The sequence below is a fragment of the Alosa alosa genome, chromosome 20 (genome assembly GCF_017589495.1).
Source record: "Alosa alosa isolate M-15738 ecotype Scorff River chromosome 20, AALO_Geno_1.1, whole genome shotgun sequence".
In the NCBI taxonomy this organism is placed as follows: Eukaryota; Metazoa; Chordata; class Actinopteri; order Clupeiformes; family Clupeidae; genus Alosa; species Alosa alosa.
In genome coordinates, this window is record NC_063208.1 from 30,050,217 (window position 1) to 30,071,718 (window position 21,502).

Sequence of the window (21,502 nt, forward strand, 5' to 3'; positions counted from 1 at the left end):
ATAAAACAATCCAAAAGTGAATTACGGGTAGGCCTATATCCCGAAGCAATGGGAAAATCTTCTGTTTTTAATATAGGCTAGCCTACCGATACGCTGCCCCAAACGACATGCAGTGTCACGATAGAACTTATTGTTTATGAAGGGCGCTTCTGGCTGTTTTGTTTATGTTTGTTATAACATTTACTTTCATTAATGGTTAGGCTCATGAAAATAAAATTTTGACTACTAAAAACAACAATTTTAACAATTTAAATTAAGGGACAGAAATACCAAGAGAAAGCAGTGCCCGTCTTCTGTCTGAATATTGCCTACCTGCAATAGGCCATCCCTTCACTGCTTGACATTACCCCACATCCACATGGAGAAATGTTGCACGTTAACAATGCCGAGAGAACCTTTCAGAAATTATTTATTGTGCGAATGGGTTAGCAAAACCATAGCTTTTGGTGAACGGAGATGCAGATCACCCTAATTCATTTGTTTGCGCAACAGCCCCTTCTTCAGCGAGAGTGAAATAAATGTTTCAAAAAGCTGTGTCATCACAAGGCTATTTGCTACGATATTTGCTGCTATAGGCCTACAACAGTCAAATTTCGCATGTCAATTCAAAGACCTGTTATTTCCATTTTTGGATTACACGAGACTCCATGCGGTTTTCATGGACAGCAAGGATCCGCTTCGTTCGTTTTAAATAACGTTGTTTGTTGCTTCTACACACGTCATCTCCAGTGGTTCAGTTTGACTTGCGCAGACGCGCACACCCATTGAATGAGTGCCGACACCACTACCTCCTAATTGGATGTCTCTTTATTTGAGGACACTAAATTAAGAAATATTTTCTAGGCCCCGGCCGTGGCACGACTGGCTGGGGCACCTGCACCATACGCCGGCGACCCGGGTTCGATTCCTGCCCCGTGGTCCTTTCCGGATCCCACCCCGACTCTCTCTCCCACTCACTTCCTGTCATTCTCCACTATCCTGTCACATTAAAGGCATAAAAGCCCCCTCCCCCCCAAAATTTTTTTTTCAAAACAAATTTTTTTCTAATCAGGAAAATGTTTAGTTTCTTTTTCTTTCGGTCCACGGGGCCATAATAGGCTACCAATTCAATTGTGCCGCAAATTATCTGCGGGCAATCTCCTCGTCGAGGAGGCCCTAACCCTGCAGATCATAGACAGAGAAAGCATGCTCTAGGAACAGAACACAGTTGCCTGTCTAGTGTAGCCATGGGTCTGTCTACAAGGAAAATGACAAGTGTCTTAGTGCGCTTCCGGGGTCCAACGTCACTGGGTGGCCCCTTTTCGGGAAAAATAAATAAATAAAATGTCTCATTTTCCGACACACAACAAAACATCTTGCCTTTTCGTCTGGGGCTTTCTAGGCCTATAGTTTCAGTATGGGCTGTATCGTGAGACAAACAGCAAGAACAGAATAGGTTGATTTATTTCACTTTACCTGCTGTCTGAACCCCCTGTGCACGGATACCTACATCGCACGGACACCTAACATTTCATTTGTTGCCTACATCTTTTTTTTTGTCTTATTCGAAACAATTGTTGTAGGTAGCCATTATTCTGCTTCCACCAGAAATAATCATCACTTACGTGCATGCTCTCTATCTCCCTCTCTCCTAGAAATGCATTTTTGTCAGAAGATCATGCTTGAGTTCAAGTTGGGGGCGGGGGTGTCATCTCACCTGGCGAAAATGAGTATTTCTTTTCTAATTTTTCTATTCCAATTGGTTTTAGCGAATATTTAAAATAAGGTACTTTTATATTGTATACCATCTCCTTCTGATTGATTCGTGTCCCCTGGGATTTTTAATATGGAAAGGAAAATTTTCAAAACACTAAGTGTTATTAGCATTTAGTTATTAACAGCAATACAATGTGTGGGCGTGTAAGTGTGTGAACGAATTGAAATCTCACGCATTGGGCGGCCTGTTTATGCCCATCGATATCTTCATATAGCCAATATACAAAATATCAGAAAATGGTTTTGCATTAGGCTAGCAGATAACACTACCAAATTAATTAAACAAGAAAAATGTGTGTCTTTCTTTCCTCCGATCGGCATTAATGAAATTACTGTGCAAATTGGGAAAGGGAAAAAAGTGTGAGATTTCGCCAAATTTGTTTGTACTCATTTTGAGTAGGCCTAAACTGTTCCCCAAAGGCCATCATCTCTGGCCTCAGCTTGATAAAAAAAAAAAAAAGTAGGCTCCTTTAGCCTGTCTACTGTGTTTCAACGAGGTGAAGGTGATCTTAAACTTTTTTTCTGGGGACCCACTTTTTAAAAATGCCAGACCATCACAACCCAATTTACTTCAGATCTAACATGCATCTAACCACGAATATTGCCCAATATTCTTCTGCTTTGCATTGCTAGAAGTCTGGTTATAACTTCACCATACAGACAATGTAACCTAAAAACAATGCTATGGTCAGACCTATATTTAGGCTAGGCATATCCACTCGGACAGAGCAGGCTATCCGTTTTCTCAGCCGACCGTCTCGCTTTATCCTGAGGCACGCATGCTCAGAGTGCATCAGCTAATGTGAGTCCGATTGACCGCATACATCCAAGAGGTATTTGATCTTCTACCGCATTATCTGGATGTAGTAGTCCAGCTAAAAGAACTTTGATTTTGTCCGATTTCATAACATATTTACGGGCATTTAAAGGACTGCTGCAGGTCCACTAATGTTAGCTAAGTCTGCATTACATCTTGCAACCCAGAAGAGGCTCGCGTCTGGTAGTCTTGAGAACATTCACCAGTGTTTTGATTTTAGCCTACAGAACGTTCGGTAACAATCCTACAAATCGCTCCTTTAAAAAGTCTGGTTTTGGTTGGACTAAAGCGATTTCTTGTAAGAATGTCAAGTAAAAGTGATGTGGTTATTGGACAAATAACTGTGCAAGAGTCCTGATATTCATTAATAAAAGTGCCACCCAGAGACTTATGACCACTGATATTCCAGAATTCTGGCAATAAAGACAAACTGACGGATGTTTTCAGTGGCTATATAATAACTTTATTTAAGGGTCAATGACGTGACTCATTTTTTTTGTGTACATATGGGTTACATACATTAAAAATTGTTAAAATTTGAAAATAATTTGACAAATCATCATTTCCATCAAACCCTAATCTTAAAGTTTTGGATTTATTTAATTTTGAAAGAGTATTAACTGAATTTGGGTAAAATTGTCAACACGGTGTAACCACAAAAACATGAACCAAATAATTACACTTGCTGAAAAAAATGTAAAATTCACTCCAAAATCCCTTCTAAAATAATCTGGCATGATCTTGCACAAGAACTTTTCAATATTTAATACAAGTAATGAAACCCCATTGTTCTGAATGTTTGAATAATATGGGGAATCGTGTCTGTCACATCAACCACTTAAAATGTCAAGTGGTGTAACCACCATTTAAGGAGCAATTTTGTATGTATTATGTCAGAGAATCATGTGACAGGAAATTATGTCATAGAGAAGGACCCTTCAAGACCCCAACTGCTATGAGTCAAGGTTAGCAACTCTCTTAAAGTAACATAATAGTGTTTTTAGGCCATGGCCAGGCAAGCTTAGGTTACATGTCAAATGGTATGACCTATTAAAAATGTTGATAAATCATAATAATCATAAAATATTCAATTTAATGTAAAACTGTGTTTGAATATTCACATAAAAGGTGAAGTGTGTACATAGTTGTCCATAATAATGCCTGCAAATTTTGCTTTTAAATAGAAATGTCAAATGGTGTTACACCATTTGACTCTTTTCTGTTTGAGACCAGTTTGATCAGATTCAGGGCCAAGAGTATGTAATTTTAGGTGCCAATTATGTTATTTTTATAATTTAAATAGTGACTAACTGTTTAGCATGAACAATAGCTTTAAAAAAGGTTTAATTAGATTGTAATTTAGCGATTTTTTGAAATGTCAAAGCTTTTTTTAGTTTTAAATTTAAACTTCCATAATTCTTTTTTTTATATTTTATAATGATGTATGTAAACAGTATGTTCAAATTATAAATAAATAATATAAATACATTTATTATATATAAAATGCACCTCGTCCCCCAATGGATGCCACTTACAAGCAAGAAAAACTTGTCTCGCCACAGAGTCAGGGCTTTATTTTTAAATGATTTTACCTTGTGTTTTATGTTTTCTTTTATTATGATCTTTACCTTTTAACTATTCTTTGACTATATTGCCCTTTATGCTTTTATTTGTTATTGTCGTTTGGGACTATAAAAAAATGCCCCGGGACACAATAGAATGATGTCTGGGACATCTCTGGGACAGTAGAAAAATGGCAAAGCAAATTTCTAAATAGGTACTTTTTTCCTAAACTGTTCACATGGGAATCTAAACGTATCTTTCTTGTCTGAATGAAATTATACAAAATTTGACCTGGCGTTTGACAGGGCAGCTGGCAAAAGCCAGCTGATCTATAAAGAAAGCGGTTTTATATAGGCCTACGCAGCCTACAACACCGTTTACTGCTCTTCGGATCACTGTAGGCTACAATGTCATTTTTGGTACAAATACAATATAACATATCCAAATGGGACGGGTGCTTGCGTTTCCTTAGGAATCCGCCGTCTTGGTTTTGTATAAAAATAAATATTAAGTGACACATATGCCGACACAAACATAGGGCACGGGCGGTAGGTCTAATGGGTCATTTCCGATATAGAGGTTAACTTACCTAACTAGCAGGCAGGTAGGCTAGGAAATGCCATTTGTTTTAATGACATTGCGAACATTTTTGACTGATAGTGTAGGCCTGAGGTTACACTGGTGTTCTAAAAAAACGAGATGACTGTCCTCTGACTAAAACGTTGCTTGTTTTCTGTCAGTGACAGACGAAACGTCACCAATAGCCTACCATGCTGAGCTTAATAGCATACTGCAACTGCGATTTGACAAAATGATAGTGTTGCAAGGTAGCCTATAATTATGAAAACAGTTATTTAAGTTAGCATATGACATTTCGTTGTGGCAATTCTAAGTTATAGGCTATTGAGAAAATAAACAAATACCGGAGAGTAGCCTCTGACAGCTTCACTTCGGTAGTTAGACAGAAATTGGCCAGCTTCGTGGTAATTTCCCATTATTGTTTTCACTTAGATCTGTGGCCATGACATCACACCAAACTGACATTGAAATTAAAGACACGTGAAAATAGATTATTGACGGAATGTTTTACAAACCTGTCCTTCAAAACGACGGACAATGAAAAACGTCTAGTGCAACCTCAAAAAAAGAGTCAAAAAGCATAGCGTCTGAAAATGAGTGTTGTGAAACAGCAGATGATTTAATGTTAATAAAATGGTGTTTAATAAATTAAGTGTTTAGAACTTATGGTGGACCAGAATGAGTTAATTAATTGGTGCAAGTGACTGATTATTATACTGTTTATTACATAGAATGGGAAAAAACAAGAACTTGAATTTGGGACACTGGTGGTTAAGTCCGGGACAGTGCCAAGTAGAATTCGGGACAGCTGCGGGACACTGAGAAAAAAAAGTTAATTTCGAGCCCTGCACAGAGTGCATGTGAACGCAGATCCTGCTGTTGGTTGGTTGTTAAGAAATTATCATACCCACTCTTTCACTCACTCTTATTCTCGCTCACACACACTTTGGGCCCTAATTTAGCAATATAAAAATGCATGGTCACTAGCAAATAGTGTAAATACATTTAGGAATTTGTCCAGTCCACATTTGGAGTGGTTTTGTTATCAAACGTCAGGTGCCTGGCGCAAAAAGGTGGCTCTTATGTTTCTTAATCAGTCATGGGTGTGTTTTGGGCTTAACATCCATTAAACCAGGGGTGGGCAAACCGCGGGCGGCCCGCCAAGGACTTTCATCCGGCCCGCTGAGCATTTCATTTGGTTATCAGGCTGCTCGCAATTTTTTTCCTGCGATAGAGACGACGTTGGTCAGCTTTACTGCAAACTGCTTTTCACTCTCCTTAGAGAACGTTTACAATGTCAATGTCAAAACATCATGTTAAACTAAGTTAACTCTATAGTTATCTCCTTTGCAGCAGATCTAACGTGAACATGCGATCCATTTAATTGGGAACGCGTCTGCACTCACAAGAGGGAGAGAGAGCCGCAGGTTCCAGCTGGCTTGTCATTGTTGATAATTGAAATCACCTTCTTATAAGAAACTTTTAAAAGGAAATCATGAAGGCAGCAGTAGTTCCACCTACTATCCATTTAAAACGTGTAAGAGGGCCATACCGTAGCAGGCAGAAGATCATTGAGAAATAAACGTGAATTAAAGCGACAGTGCACAATTTATACATTTGTTAAACAGCATAAAATTAGCAGTATTTTTAAGCAATTAATATTTTAAAAGAAATATTTTGTCATACTAAATTAAATTATAGGCTATAAAAAATGTATTTTTTTTTGAGGAGGACATATGTTATATTTCAATATTGACTGAAAATGGGTTACCAGCAAAAACATAGCCTAAAAAAAAGCAAAACTTCTCCCCATAATGTTCGAATGACTGAATAAATAACCTAAGGACATTTATTCTGGTGGTGGGGATGCTGTGTTTCACATGCCTTTAGCTATAGACCAGGCTTTTTTAGACAGTATAAGATAGCAATTTTTAGATCATGTGCCAGACCACACCTTATATCGGTAATTGCCACACCCCTGGGCACATTATTTAATAAAAGTGAAGTGTAAGATAGGAAAAAACTTTGCGTCAGAATAATAATACGCTTTGCGCCAGGTTTTGCATCGCGAAAATAGGGCCCTTTATCTCCCTCTGGGGTATAGACTGAGATTGTATGAGAACTGAATTGAAATCAAATAGAACAAACAAGTTTCTTCATTGATGTTATGAAATGATATTTGATATGGAATATGATGAATGACATGAATACATATCAAAATATCCAATTCAGTTTACCTTGATGCCTATTTTCTGTGTCAATTTCTTGTCCTATTGCTATAAATGTTTCATGGTCAATTGGTGTAACCAGTATTTTGTCTAAAATACTAATAATGTACAAAAAAATGAATATGGATAATGATTTAATACTCTACTTTACTGTAATAATGGTTGTTTAAACAATTTTTACTCAAATGGTCAAAGAATAGACAGAAAACAAGATGTTTACAGCATATGGCCTTGCTCAGTACAATGAAAAACACATATAATTTACATTTAAAAATAAAATAATAAAAACATATTCTCATAGGATATTACAAAATAAACTAATAATTTCATGAGAGCAATTGCATGAACTCTAGGAGGTGTGAAATATTAGATATTTGTCATTTTTGTGGTTAAACCATTTGACAATTTAACAGGCTATTAGTTCTATATTTTGTTAAAAAATAGCATACAAGTCATATTAAATAATATGAATAACAGAAATACAAAGTATACACTTTAGCAAACCTCAGGCATGTTTTGTTTTAAAGGTTTAAACATATTTTTAATTTTCTCATCTTGCCAACCCTTATCCGTCACTGACCCTTAAACAAAAATAAAACCCAAATGCTATGGTCCAACAATGTATTTTCTGTTAATAGTTTGCATTAATGAACTGAAATACAGCAGAACATTTCTCAGGCAATTAAAAACCAACTAAATATCTTAATCTTACCTGTTAAGGCCTTCCCCCTCCGGAGGTTTGGTCATGTCATCAGGATATATAATTATTTCCTTCCGTCGAAAATGCACAATTTCATCCAGATTCAGATTGGTCAAATTCACTGCACCAGGGAAGAATACTGAGCCATAGCCTAAAATAAAGCAGAAAGAAGAAAATGTGCAGAATAGGTGCACACATCCACATTTTTGGATTATTTTGTAGTGAGAAACCAATCAAAATACCAAACACATGCAATCACACATTAAAATACCTTCAAGTTTAAAGCGTAACTCTAAAAAAGGCTCGACACAACATCAAACTCTGCTCGAAGTATCACAAGGGTCTTTACACATGAACTTGAGCATTGAGAACATTGTTTGTGTACACAGAGTTTACTAAAAAGAAAGGTCTTTGCCTGTTAGATTTATTATTTAGTAATAACTGTAAACTTGTAGTAGTATAATAATAATAATAATAATAATAATAATAATAATAATAATAATAATAATAATAAATAATATACATTCAATTAATAACTAAGTGTTATTTTGTTAGATTTTGTCCTAGGAAAGTAATGTTTAGTTAGGTAAAGAATGTTTAAGTCAGGCCTGATGCCTTTAGTCTTTTCCACATGGTGGTTTATTAATTTAACTATGGTATCGGATTGGTATCGGGTATCGACCGATACACAAAGCCCAGGTATCGGTATCGAGACAGAAAAAGTCGGATCGGTGCATCCCTAAAAGTGAGTTGTTTAAAACCTTTCTCTTTTTAGTAAACTCTGTGTACACAAACAATGTTCTCATTGCTCGAGTTCATGTGTAGAGACCCTGGTGATACTTCAAGCAAAGTTTCATGTTGTATCGAACCTTCTTAGTGTTTTAAAAATAGCAATTTTGATGCGCTCATAGTATGATTACATCAAAATAGCAGTACCCATTCAAAAGGTCATTTGACCCGAAAAAGACAATTGCAAGCTTGTTAATATCCATGGATAGGCCAACCTAAGATAATGTTAGAATAGTGCTAGGATAAGGACAATGTTATAGGTGCTAACACAGCTATAAGCAGACCAGGTGTCACAAGTACAGTTTGTCAATAAAATGGAGCACTTTCTAATCAGGGCATCCATCTGCACAGTGTGTAACCAATAGCCTAGTAAAGCAGCAGTAGGCCTAATACCTGCATTATTTGTTCAGGGCATAAGGCGAGACACTACAGGTGAATAGAGTAACATTTTAAAAATAATAGACACCATCATGAAACTTCCTCAGTTGATCACTTACACAAGTATGAACAAAAAATGTATTTTTTTTTTTTTTAATTTGAATGTTTAATTATGTAAATTAGGCATCATCTCATTAAATATGCACGATTTTGCATATATTTTCGGTAGATAGATCTGAACATATGATAAAGCCAGGTACAAAATTCTTTTTTCATTTTGTTTACACACAACATGAAAATAAAATTACAGAGGAAACTGTAGGAAACACTGGAGTGTAAGATAAAGCTAGAGAAATGATTAAGCAAACAGGAGGTGTTCTGGTCTGTGTAAAATGGTTTGTCATAATGTAATGGTTTTCAGGGGGCCAGAGAAAAAAAAAAGAGACTAACTGAGCGTACATTACAAAAATATCTGCTGTGAGTTAACAGCATGCTAGCTAAATGCCTGATGGAATGGTGATGTTAGTAAGACCCATCAAGTAGCAATGTTGGCTGGTTTACTGTTAATGAAATGACAGAAATGAAGATATGTAATCAAAGTCTGCAGGCTAGAGTATTATTTTAAGTGTAGATTGCATGTTATTCTTACCTTTCCGGCCAATGGTGAAGTTCTCCACCACACACTCTCCATTCTCATTAAGCATCCTGCTGAGCTCATCCATAGATGGGATTGTGTAGTAGCCCACACGGTGGAGAACTACCCCTGTTTTAAGAAAAGTTCTTAAAAGTTTTAGAAAAAGGTTCCCCCAACAACTACTTTGCTTTCATAGACTATTCTAAAACTATGATTGACTTCAGTGATGGAGGAAGTAGAAACATTGTCAGAATTATTAGGATTTATATTATAATATATAGGATTATTTCTAGACGTACCTGGGCTTCTGGGGGATTTAATCTATGTAACCTTACTTCAAATTTAGCATATATTGGTATGCAATATGTGACCTCGTGTGACCCTAAAATTTTGAGTGCCAAGTTGAGAGGGTAGTCTGGATTCCCTTTAATTTAAGTAGGCTACTACCACATGTTAGAGGCTAGTGGTTATGGCACAGAGTCCAAGATAAGGCAATAAACACCAGTGTTTCCCCTACACGCATTCAACTAGATTAAGAGTGCCGCCGCAAAATCTTCACATGATCAATATCATGGGCAAAGTTTGTTTTGTTTTTTTGCAATTCAAAAACACAAAGGTTATTATTACAGCTTCGTTGCTCCATAGGCTATGTGATGGGGTGTTCCTCCTGTATACAATCTTTTGATGTCATTGTTCAGTTGTATACAGCATGAGTCTTCATAGTTCTGATTTCACAAAAAAAAAAGAACACTAACCGATACTTTCACCCAAACACTGTTTTTTTTGTTGTCTTGAGTGTGCTTGTAGTATGTTAACTAAACTAGGTGAATTCAAACAGCTTTATGGCATTGGAAAGTTTACAAAAATGAACACAGACCGGCTGGGTGAGGGGACTTCTGTGCATCCTGTTCTTCCTGTAGCTCCTCTGGAATAGAGTCATCCTTCATGAAAGTCTCCTCGTTGATGGGGTCCAAGTAGGTGTTGTCATTTCTGTTTTCCTCCTCACCTCCAGTTTTAGATAAGTTAAAATCACACACCGTGCTCTGCTGGTCATGGGATTCTGGCAATGTAGGAGAATCTTCACCAACCATGTCTGATTGGTTCACTTCTTCAGACTCCTCTATGCAACTGAAGAAGCAGTATGTCAGCATTTTTAATAATGTAGTTCATCACATCTGAAGTTTGAATGGTTAATTAGAGCATTAAAGAAAACTTATTTAAACTAAAGCTGCAAAAAATGACTGATGGCCAGATTAAGCTCTCTTGAGTATGCGCCTTCCATCTAGCTTTTTTGTCTCAGATTTACAAGATCAGAGCCAGTTGTCTTTAGACTATTACAATGCTCTTCAAGCTTATTTGCTTGCATATATGGTGAGATTTACATATGACCACTCTCAACAACAACATTCCCATGATGAGCATCATTTTACTAATTTCTCTCCACCATGTACGGAACCATGTCTTTAGTCATTGGCGGTGAAATGGCCTACATCCAATTCTATTTGTTCAGGGCAAAACCTTGCCATTTCAATATACAGTTAGGAACAAAATTATTCATACCCCTGGCAAATATTGATTTCATGTTTTTCTCTTGACCAATATTGTTGTTCTGACTGAAAACGGCAATGCCACATGCCAAAAGGTTGTAAGATAATGTGGTAGAAACATGGAATCAGAAAAATAAGTGTTTTCCCATATTTTTTAAAATGTCTTTGAAAAATGGCGTGTCCAAAATTATTCATGACCTTTTTAAATAATCAATGGAAACGTCTTTATTTGCCATCACAGCTCTCAAAATGGTTATTATAATACCTACCAAGGCTCTTCATGTTTCTACAATGATTGTAGACTGCAATTCTTTAACAGCAATATGGGTTTTGAGGCAGGAATGATTCTTTGCCATCATTCTGGCCTTGTGCTCACTTTTTTTATGAATTGAGGTTTGGACCCCTCTAAAATGTTGCTATTGTTCTCTGTTAACCATTTCTTGCCTTGTTTGGGGATCATTGTATGGGCATATGCCATTTTTGTAAACATTTAAAAGTTTAGACCATATTAAGAAACCGAGACTATTCCGACAGACCAACATGCAAGCGGTTTTTAACCTTCACCTGATTCCATGAGTTCTTCTGGTAATGTATTGAGATCTTAAGTCTTTTGGCATGTGGCAAGTGTCATGAGAGGTTTTCAGTGGGGAGGGGCATGAGAGTTGTAAACATTTAAAACTTTAGCTAAGTCAGACTTGCCAACTGCAGCTTTAATTCCTGATTCCATGATTCTAATGTAAGTGTCATTTTTCATGAACAAACATCTTGACATAAACATATTTTTATATTTAGTGTCATTTTCAGTCAGAACAAACATCTTGACATAAACATATTTTATATTTAGTATAATTTGTATTTTAGTATATTTAGCATATTCTTTATCTTCTACTGTCCTTACTGCTTAGTTGTGTTTTTATATTATATACTTTAATTACTCTTTCTGCTGTTAAAGAATGTGTTTGTGTTGTATGTATGCTGCTGAGACCTTGAATTTCCCCTGGGGATCAATAAAGTATCTATCTATCTATCTATCTATCTAGAGGAAACCAACATTATATCAATATTTGCCAGGGAGATGAATACTTTTTCCTAACTGTACATTTAAAGGAAAAGTTCGGTATTTTACACTTAAAGCCCGGTTTTCAGATAGTTTATGATTAAATAGAACGTTTAAGATTGAAATTTGGACACATGCTGCTGTCCTGAGAATTTTCAGTTTCTGTGGTAGCACCCCCACCTCTACAACGCTGCATAGGTGCACTGGAACAATCCTTCCTAAAACGCATTAAACTTTTGTTTACAAAGACGTGAAACTCAGAGTGGTCAGGGGTGTTCACTGATATGCTCACACAAAAATCACTGCAAAAGATGCTTTCCAACAGGTGTTTTACCATTTGTTGTAAAACTGTGCACATTCTTCCCTTGAGAGCTTGAATAGTAGACACTCCAGCCCAGTTGGTGGCAATAATGCAGCTTACACCGTACACTTGCCAATTACAAGCAAACCACTGGCATTTCATTGAATTTTACTGAACTTGGCTGGAGTTCGAAAGAAATCGCCCAAAAAGCTCTTTCGCCTGAGAAATACAGCGGTTCCCACATTACGTCCTGGGACGATAGAGTTGGAAGAACTTGGGGTATGGTTGACATTTTGTAACGTAACGTTTGTAACAGGCGGAAAATGAACTTATTTGTTATGTCCATAACCTGTCAAGTTCACATCATAAGCCTAACACTAACCCTAGCCTACATGAATAATTTGGCTACATGATTTTGTACGTTTACTATTTTTTTGGCTGTGGAACTTTCATGATGAAAACGTAATGATTCACTTAGTCCATCATTCACATCGTGCAAGTTCCAAGACATTTTAGCATTAGCCATGGACGTGACAATAATTTGGATAGAGTAGCCTACGATACCACGACTGCATAAGACTACAGAAAGAATACAAACAACCCAATATCCGTTTCCGGCGGCAGAGTAATACCGTACCTCACAGCACATCCAATACAAGTCAATGGAGTTGGAAAAAAACTACGATAAAACCTGTTGGAAAGCATCTTTTGCAGTGATTTGACTACCATTATTAGCCACCATAACTTGCTGTTTATACTGTTTTGTGGACAATGTTTTGCCATCATTGAGATTCAAAAAAATCAACAGTAATATGCAAGATGCTTAAGATAATATATCCACACACATACAGCAGCTTCAGAGTTGAATTATAATCAATACAAATGGTAGCAGGACCACTGACCTTAGTGGATACTCTGGAGGTGACGCAAGGTCATCTACGTCCCTGTCCACAGCTGAAAGGCTGCTACTAGTAAGATTCTTCAGCACCAGCTTCTTGATGTTCTTCCTATAATCATGAGACTTGGATAAGCTGAGATTACTTGATATAAACAAACACAGGAATCTTTTAAAAATGTTTCTTTACCTAGGCACAAAGGTTCCATTGGTCAAGGAGGGCTCATCATCATCTAGTCCATCAAAGAGCACTGACTTTAAGGTGCCCGATGGAGTAAGTGCTTTTGGCCGTACACGTGTTGCAGGTCTAGGGGTCAGCTTATAGTGGGTTGTTGTAACAAGAGCCTTTTGGGCAGCAGGATTGGTGGGTTTCAGGCGCTGTCAAAAGAAAGGGTTGGTAGATACAATCAAACAGTTCTCATTGAAGATGATGGAACATTTAGACATAACAGAAAATTGCATAGGACGTGCAAGCTGCACTTTCAGCATCTAGAGAGATCTGCAGTCGGTTGCAGCAGTCAAGTGTAAGTTTGATGACAAACTTAGGTCTAAGGTGCGTCTTAAACCTTACATTGACACAGTGTTACGGTCGGTTTCCACACAGCTAAACACCTCGCAAATTTCGGCCAGCGAAATTTTGCCTCGGGGACGTGACGGCCAAACCGCTAACCGTTTGACTGCAGTGTCAAGCAAGTTATGGCAAGCGAGCTAATTAGGTTAATCAGCTAGTTCAAAAGTTTAAGTACTTAGTGGAGATATCCAGGGGTCTTTATGCCTCGACTAAGTTGATGTTGCCTATAAACAGCAATTCATGTTCATGGAAACAACAAGGTCAATAAGCCATAATATATTTCATATCTGTGTTGCAAGATGTAGTCTAGCTGTCTAGCTAGCAGGCTTGTGCAAAATTCAGAATTTTAGAATTGGCCTCCATTCAATTAATGAGTTGGAACTTGAATTGAATTGGCTCCGCCCAAGAGGAAGTTGAACTTGAATTGGAATTGGAATGACAGGAAGTGGAATTAAATTCAGGGCAATTCAAAGCAATTCCACAGTCACACAACAGAAATAATGTGTTGAATCTCATATACAAAAAAAAAAGTCAGGGTTGTCCAATTTATCAAACAATATTATATAACAATTACATAAAACAGTCTAGTTTTGAATGAAACACAACCTTATTGTATTCAAATAGTGAAATGAAATTAAACAAACTCATGTTTTCCTTTCAAACACAATGTTATTACATTGAACCGACATATTTTGAAACAGCAATGAATTCATCCAGAGTCATGTAAGATCAATCTGAAGCACCTAAGTACTGAACAAGTGTGGCAAATGAACACATGCGATGCCTTGCGATGCAGCTAGCGCAAATCAACGGTATGTGTTACCCTGCCACTAAAAACAGTTTTACCCACTCCAAAGTACACCTACACATTTGAATAAAGTTAAACTTTCGCCAACTTTCGCTTTGTGAAGCGACCTTAGGTGTCTTGAAAGGTGCTCTATATGCAAAGTGTATTATTATACTATTATATTTATGACATGAGTTGGGAGGCCAGGGCTCCAGACTAACTTTTTGCACTGGTGCGCCTAACTTTTTTTCTTAGGTGCACCAGCACAAAAGTTAGGTGCACCCAAATTTTCAACCACATCGCATTCAACACCGCAGCAGGTTCACTTTTTATCTTTAATTACTGTCCTATATAGGTTGTCTATGACTTATGATTTACAATTCTACAAGAAAAGTAACAGCTGAAATTTAAACTTAAAACATCTCAAGAATTAAATAAAAATAACAGTGAGTAGATTAACAGTGCAGGTCTTTTAAGGGCTTCAAACTGCACATCTCATGGCTCAATGTCTTACATACTATCCTTCATGATCTTTATAGGCTTTGGCTAAACCAGCTCGCCAGGCTAGCATCTTCCATAGAAATGTATTCGAGCACAATTTAAAGAGATGTTCCAAGTAGCCTGGGGGATTTTTATGTGATTTTGCAATGATGATTGCAATAATCATTTGACAGCCCCACAAGGTAATTTACTTTTTAATTTTAGTATTGTTAAATTTTCAATAAGAACATCACTATGGTTAATGCAGTAACGAAATGGTATGCCTCTTATTATAGGCTATTGCAATGACTTGCCATGGTCGATCTAAATGTGTCCATTCAATTCACCGTACACAATGACCACAGTTATACATGCAGGGAATATTCGGGCTTTAAATATAGCAGCGATATTCGGTTTGCGCCAAATACCGGATTAAATTGATTGATGCAATCAGCATGAGTTTTACACACAACTTCATGGCAAAGCGAGAATATTGCTGTTGAAAACCGGGTTATTCCCTGCATGTAACTGCGGTCAATAACGCACTCCTTTCGGGCGATATCTGTATCTCTGTCGTTCGGGAAGGCCTTGCATTGTTCGCATAATTTTAAGATGTCTTTTCATCTGCAATGACTCCTATAAATTTGGCGCAAGTGGCATTCCTGTACGTCGGGTTTACGTTCAAACTATTTTTCAGGTGAATAATTATTTCGGACTGAACTTGGTCAAGGGAAGTTTCACTATCGTAGGCAACGATAAACTTGATCATCATCTCGGGCTCGTCTGATTGGTTTGCTGCTGCCAGCCGCCGAAAGGCAGTGGGAAGAGGGGACATTTATCTCGGCCTATGTGACCACACTGTAATGCAACTGCATCCACTCTGTTTATCTGACGGGTCTCTGACCTCTCTCTCTCTGCAGCACACGCATTTTCAAATTTACACACAGGCACTGGGCCACGGCCAATCAGAGGGGAGGTCCCGCCCTTCACTATCTGTGATTTGTTTAAACCACGATATTGGCCAAATATGTGTCTGTTATTGAACCAAAGGTAGAGTTTCAATGCGGACACTTTTTCCTCTCTCGAATAGCTGGTCGCACCGGTGCAACCTCAGATTTTTTTCAGTCACACTTTTGAAAAATTAAATTGGTCGCACTCTGGAGCCCTGGAGGCTGTATTTTATTCAGCATGAAATTACCCAAATGTGGATGAGCATTCATAAAAACTAACATGGTGTATCCTCACCTCCTCTTTCTTCTTGGGGTCGGACAAGGGATTCCGGAAAAGTGGGGAGTCACCAAAGGGAGAGTATGCCAGTGCATTTATCTGCTGCTGTAGAACTGCCTGCTGTGTTGCTGCTGCACTCGGGTCTGTGAGGGAAATGGGTTGCTGTGGGGCACCAAGGCCAAGAGAATTAGTGCCAGTGTTAAATGCAGAGGCTCCGAAAGCATTCACTGTAGAACCCAGCTTGTTCTGGTTATTTCCAAAGAGAGAAGTCTGTCCAGTGCCAACAGCTGCAACAGAAAAGAAGACATGGACAAAGGCTTAAAATAAACTTTTCATGTCCGCATTCATTACAATTAAACAACTTAAATGTGAGCAATAACATCAGTGTCCACTGATAATTACAGATTAATAGCAATTCACAATTTACCCCTTCCAAATTAACGACAAAGGCATTTATTAAATATGAATTGCCTTTAATATGGTGACATTGAATGTTAATATTATTGTTAATCTTTATCTTATCAATACAGAAGACGACCATCAGTGGCGTCGTTAGACCTGGGCATTCGGGGCTATAGCCCCGGATCTATGGGCCGTCGACAACAACAACAACAACAAGAACTCTAATCGTGAATGAAATAAATAGCCCGTAGAAGAGACTTTTTGTGTTTTTGTGTCCATTGTGTGCATTACCAGCAGCCAAGACAATCTGGCGTGATCTGGGCAGGTTTAGAATCAAAAATGTTGCAATTTCAACAACAAGTGCTTCTACTAACTAGCCTTAGCGAAATAAGTGTATAAGGACAAATGGATATTAGAAGTTTCTTTAGAAAAAAAAAAGGGCAAGCAAGGACAAGTTCACAGTGTGTCATCATCTGCAGGAGGACATTTCGATCAGCTCAGTTTCAATATATTGATTTACTATTGAATCACATGCGTGGTAAATATGGTAAACCTGACCTCGTTTGGGGGCTTCAAGCAATGCATGTTGGGCTTGATTTTGACAGAATGGAACTTTTTTCTTTGGGCAAAAGTTAAGTGATAGCCTACACAACCCTAATGCATTGTTTTCAAGGCACCCATAGCCCATTAATTGAAGGGGATGGCGTCGAAATGTTTATCGAGGCGAGCGCTCACACCTGTGCACTTGACAGAGGTGCATGGCGATGTTTATTCTACAGGCTATTTTAATGTCATATTTTTGGGTGTTGTATGTGGTGCACTTTGGCAGAAGAGACGTTCTCCTTACACTGTCTTTAAACATCAAAATATTCAGAATGCCGTGACGGGAGTCGTTACGATTGGCCTTCCTTTTCATTCTCAAAGTAGGTTAAAATTGCATGTTCATCAGCACGATTTTCAAAATCTCTCGGGGAGAAACCCCCGGACAAAAAGGACTTGAACTTCAGGGCTCTAGCCCCGAATGTTTTAAATAGCTAGCGACGCCCCTGACGACCATGCATGTTTGTTTAATGCAAATGGAAAGACTGTCAGATAAATAAAATCAGATACTGAGTCATAACTAAAAGAAACTAAAAACTTTTATGTGGCACACCCAGGCCATCATAGGATTATTTAGTCAAAGGGCCCTATTTTCACACTGGCGCATGGCGGAAAACTCGTCATTTTACCAGTGCAAAGTTTTTTGTATTTTGCACTTTCTCTCTTTTTTAAACAATGTGTCAAGGGGTGTGGCAATTAACAACCTAAGGAGGAGTCTATCGCATTGTCTAAAAATCACCATCTCACATCTAAAACGCATTACGCCACTGACCAAGAGAAACCATGGCGAGTGTCCAAGTCCATGGCGAGTTGTTCATGTTATTTTAAAAGTGCATTATCAACAGTGATATGGGCGGGTGCACAACGGAGGGCTGGGACGGTAACCACATTACCGCGCCTACCACAGGTCTGAGTTGTTAGTCATCACTGCAAAAACATTAATAATAAAAAGAAGACCTGTGAAACATTTTAGGGTTTAGACTTCATCCACCGCCAGAGGTCTTGAGCTGACTGCATAACGTGATCATTTGAGATTCTAATTGTTTTTAACCATGACATATGTGCTATTTTCAGAAAATCCACGATAAACAAACGTACAGGTTAAAATGTCGAATTTCACGTTTTCGCATAATTCGACAGTATACAGTCTACACTTTCATATTGTGAACAAATTTCACGGATAAACATACATTTTGACTGTTAAACCCTTACTTTATGTAGGTGAAGATTCAACACATTAGCAGTCATTCCCTTTGTCCACGCCGCTATATAGTTTTACGGTAGGGTACGGTAGAGCTAATTTACTCATTAGGCTACTCTTTACTCGTTACTCAATGTGTCAGCTCTATATCGTTCTTGGCAGATGTAACCGAATATGAATGTGAAAGACTTGCCTTTCAGGGCAAGGTCAAAAGCACGAACTTTTAGAAATATCCTGGCGTCATTTTAGGGACCAGGAGAAGTTTTCCATTGAAGTAGGCTAGCACATTTTAAAAGAAGGCTAGGCTATACACAACCTGTGTACACAGAACTTCCTCTCTAGCCTGACGAGCCAGACCCACATTAAAATGTAGGGTCTGGGCACTCACCGTTCCCAGTGCTCAGTCCAAGGGGCGGGATAATCAGTTGTCTTTCAAATTCCCTCTGCACGCAATAGGACAGCGGCAGCGCTATGAGTCCCATGCGTTTCCCACCAGCAGAGCTAGTTGGCTAGTTCGCTAGTTCAAACGTTTGCCAACTTAATAAAAGCTTAACTCATGTCACACTGTTTGCCAACAGCAACATCCATCTTATTTGTTTTCAAGTAGCAGAGAATTCAAGCCAAACTGTTGCAACTCTGCCATCAATCATTATGTTAAGCCCACCTAACGACTCTACACGATTTCATTGGCCTGATTGAGTTTCGATTTCTGGAGCTCACAAGCCAACGGAGAGTTGCTAGACTAGCCCTGGCAGCAAATGTAATTTGCTGCCGCTAGGGGTGCGTCTAGATTTCTAGGCTACTTCCTCTCCCCTTACTTCCCCAAAAATACATTAATTATATTCTTTAGTGACACCCTATGACCGTCCCAGGTATTAACTAGGGGGCAGAAAAAGACTCATTGCACGGTTGGAACTATGGATGAAACTGCATAGTCAGTCATCAGCTTCAAAGTCACGCTACCGTAAGGCAAATCACATACATATCGTTGGAAAGCTTAGTTAATGGCCCTTCATGTGAGTACAATAACTTAATTTTGTAAATTTTACCAAAACGACTGGTTTCGCCTTGCAGGGTCACATATGCACAATTCCGGGTTGAAAACATGTCAGAATCTCAGAAATAATCACGTTATGCAGTCAGCTTAAGACGTCTGCAGGCGGCTACATGAAGTCGAATCCCCCTATTGGGCTGCACATGTGTGCACGTAGTGTGTAATGTTGTGATGTGTAATGTGATGAACTATTTTATGACAATGATTCAAGGTTTTCAAAACAAAACTTCAAAACTTATCAAAAGATGAAGCAAACCTGACCTTTCACATTTGTGTTGGGGAGCGCAATGTTCCAACATGCGAGTAGGGGAGAACTGGCACAATGGTAACACTTTTCTATTCTCTCCGTTCAAACTCGATTTACACGTAAGACGTACGTCTTATTTAGACGTAAGACTTTGAAGGAGTCATACATGTTTACTCCATGAAAGTTGAAAGAATTAAAAAAAATGTGTTCTATTTAACTTAACAGCGATATGTAGGCTAGCCTAGGACCTACCTTTGTTACAACCTGATGCAGCCATTAAAACGTGCTGTAGCCTACCGTTGTAACAGTAGCATAAGCGCCATGAATGTAACAATTCTAAAATCGTGATGGCCTTTTTGATAAACTGTTTATTTCTTTAATTTCTGAAGAACTTGGTCCAGTGATCTTTGAAGTTGCTGCGGCTGTCTACAATTTAAATGTCTGTGATGGCGGCACAATATTCATAATTCACAATCATCCATGAATGCGCACCAGCACACATCCATGCAAAACATTACAAATTACAATGGGAAACGTAATTAGAATAAAGATATTACGAAATACATCTCACAATGAGTAGTTATTCACCATCATTTGCAAATTGGTAATGACGGAGAGGCGAATATGAAGCACAGATGAAGACGTACTGTCACAAGATGTAAGCAACTGCTCTGCAGGATAAACATTTTTTTATTCAGTCATTCAAACATTATTGGGGTAAGTGTTGCTTTTTCCAGGCTATGTTTTCGATGGTAACCCACTGTCAGTCAATAGTGAAAATAATTAAATGTGTATAACTGTTTTGTCGTTGACTAAAACCATGGTGAAGTTAGTTTCACTTGGCCAATGAGTTCAAATAATAGATGAGTGCATATGCGTGTAGGCTATACTATGCTACAGTGGGTCCCAGTTAAAAATTGACACTTCATTCACGATCAAGGTGATTCACGCAGCTGGGTGAAATGTAAGTACAACTGCAGCCGCTCGGGGGCAGCATAGTCTGCTGTGGCGTTCCACGGTCGAACCGGACGGCGCATTCGACAGCAAGGGCTGTGATTGGCCGAGTTTTCAGCGTTTCTCTGTGTTTTTAGCAGCCCCTGCAACATGCTAGTCCACTGTAGCCTAAGCTTTGTACATAATGTTTAACATAGTTTTGGATTCAGTGGCAAGATTTCTTGATTGTACAGTGCCCGTCTCTCAGTAATGTTTTAAAATGACAACTTCGTCAGCTGGCAGTAGGCTACTTTGTCGGTAGTCATGAGAAGTTCGCTTGCTAACAGAACATAAATATGCTGCCCAGAAACCTTGTGAATAGTTCTGATTTTTTTTTCTACACTAACGAGGTTGAAATATAGCCTTTGCCTACAGCATCTCCTTAACAGTAATGTTAACAAAATGACAGCATTCATATGACAAAGGAAAGCGAATTAGGTCACTCAAGACTGTGCCACAGCAACCAGTGTAGGCTACATTCCTACCCAATAGGCTACTCGAAGCAGATGGCGTTGTCTGACGGTCGAGTGGGTTAATGCACGCATTATATCAGAACAGGTCTGCAACTTTCAGGCAGTTCTGAGTTCGAATCTAGGCAGGAGCAGAGCCATATATAAAAGGCCAAGGCCTATTGATATCATTTTTTTGCAAGGTGTTGCTCCTGGCAATACTTGTTTATAAGGCGTTTGGTGATTAA

At 38.3% G+C, this 21,502-nt stretch overlaps 1 protein-coding gene across 2 annotated transcripts in view; it reads right to left on the reverse strand.

Moving 5' to 3' along the window:
- The window catches only part of nup98 (nucleoporin 98 and 96 precursor), a 101,783-nt gene that overhangs the window by 28,869 nt on the left and 51,412 nt on the right, over positions 1-21,502 (reverse strand). For both annotated transcript variants that reach the window (XM_048229241.1, XM_048229240.1), the window contains 6 exons: positions 16,327-16,595; positions 13,434-13,621; positions 13,251-13,355; positions 10,321-10,571; positions 9,459-9,572; positions 7,655-7,793 (listed from right to left, as the gene is read on the reverse strand). In XM_048229241.1, coding sequence (XP_048085198.1) covers positions 7,655-7,793; positions 9,459-9,572; positions 10,321-10,571; positions 13,251-13,355; positions 13,434-13,621; positions 16,327-16,595 — 1,066 coding nt within the window. The remainder of the gene's footprint in view (positions 1-7,654; positions 7,794-9,458; positions 9,573-10,320; positions 10,572-13,250; positions 13,356-13,433; positions 13,622-16,326; positions 16,596-21,502) is intronic.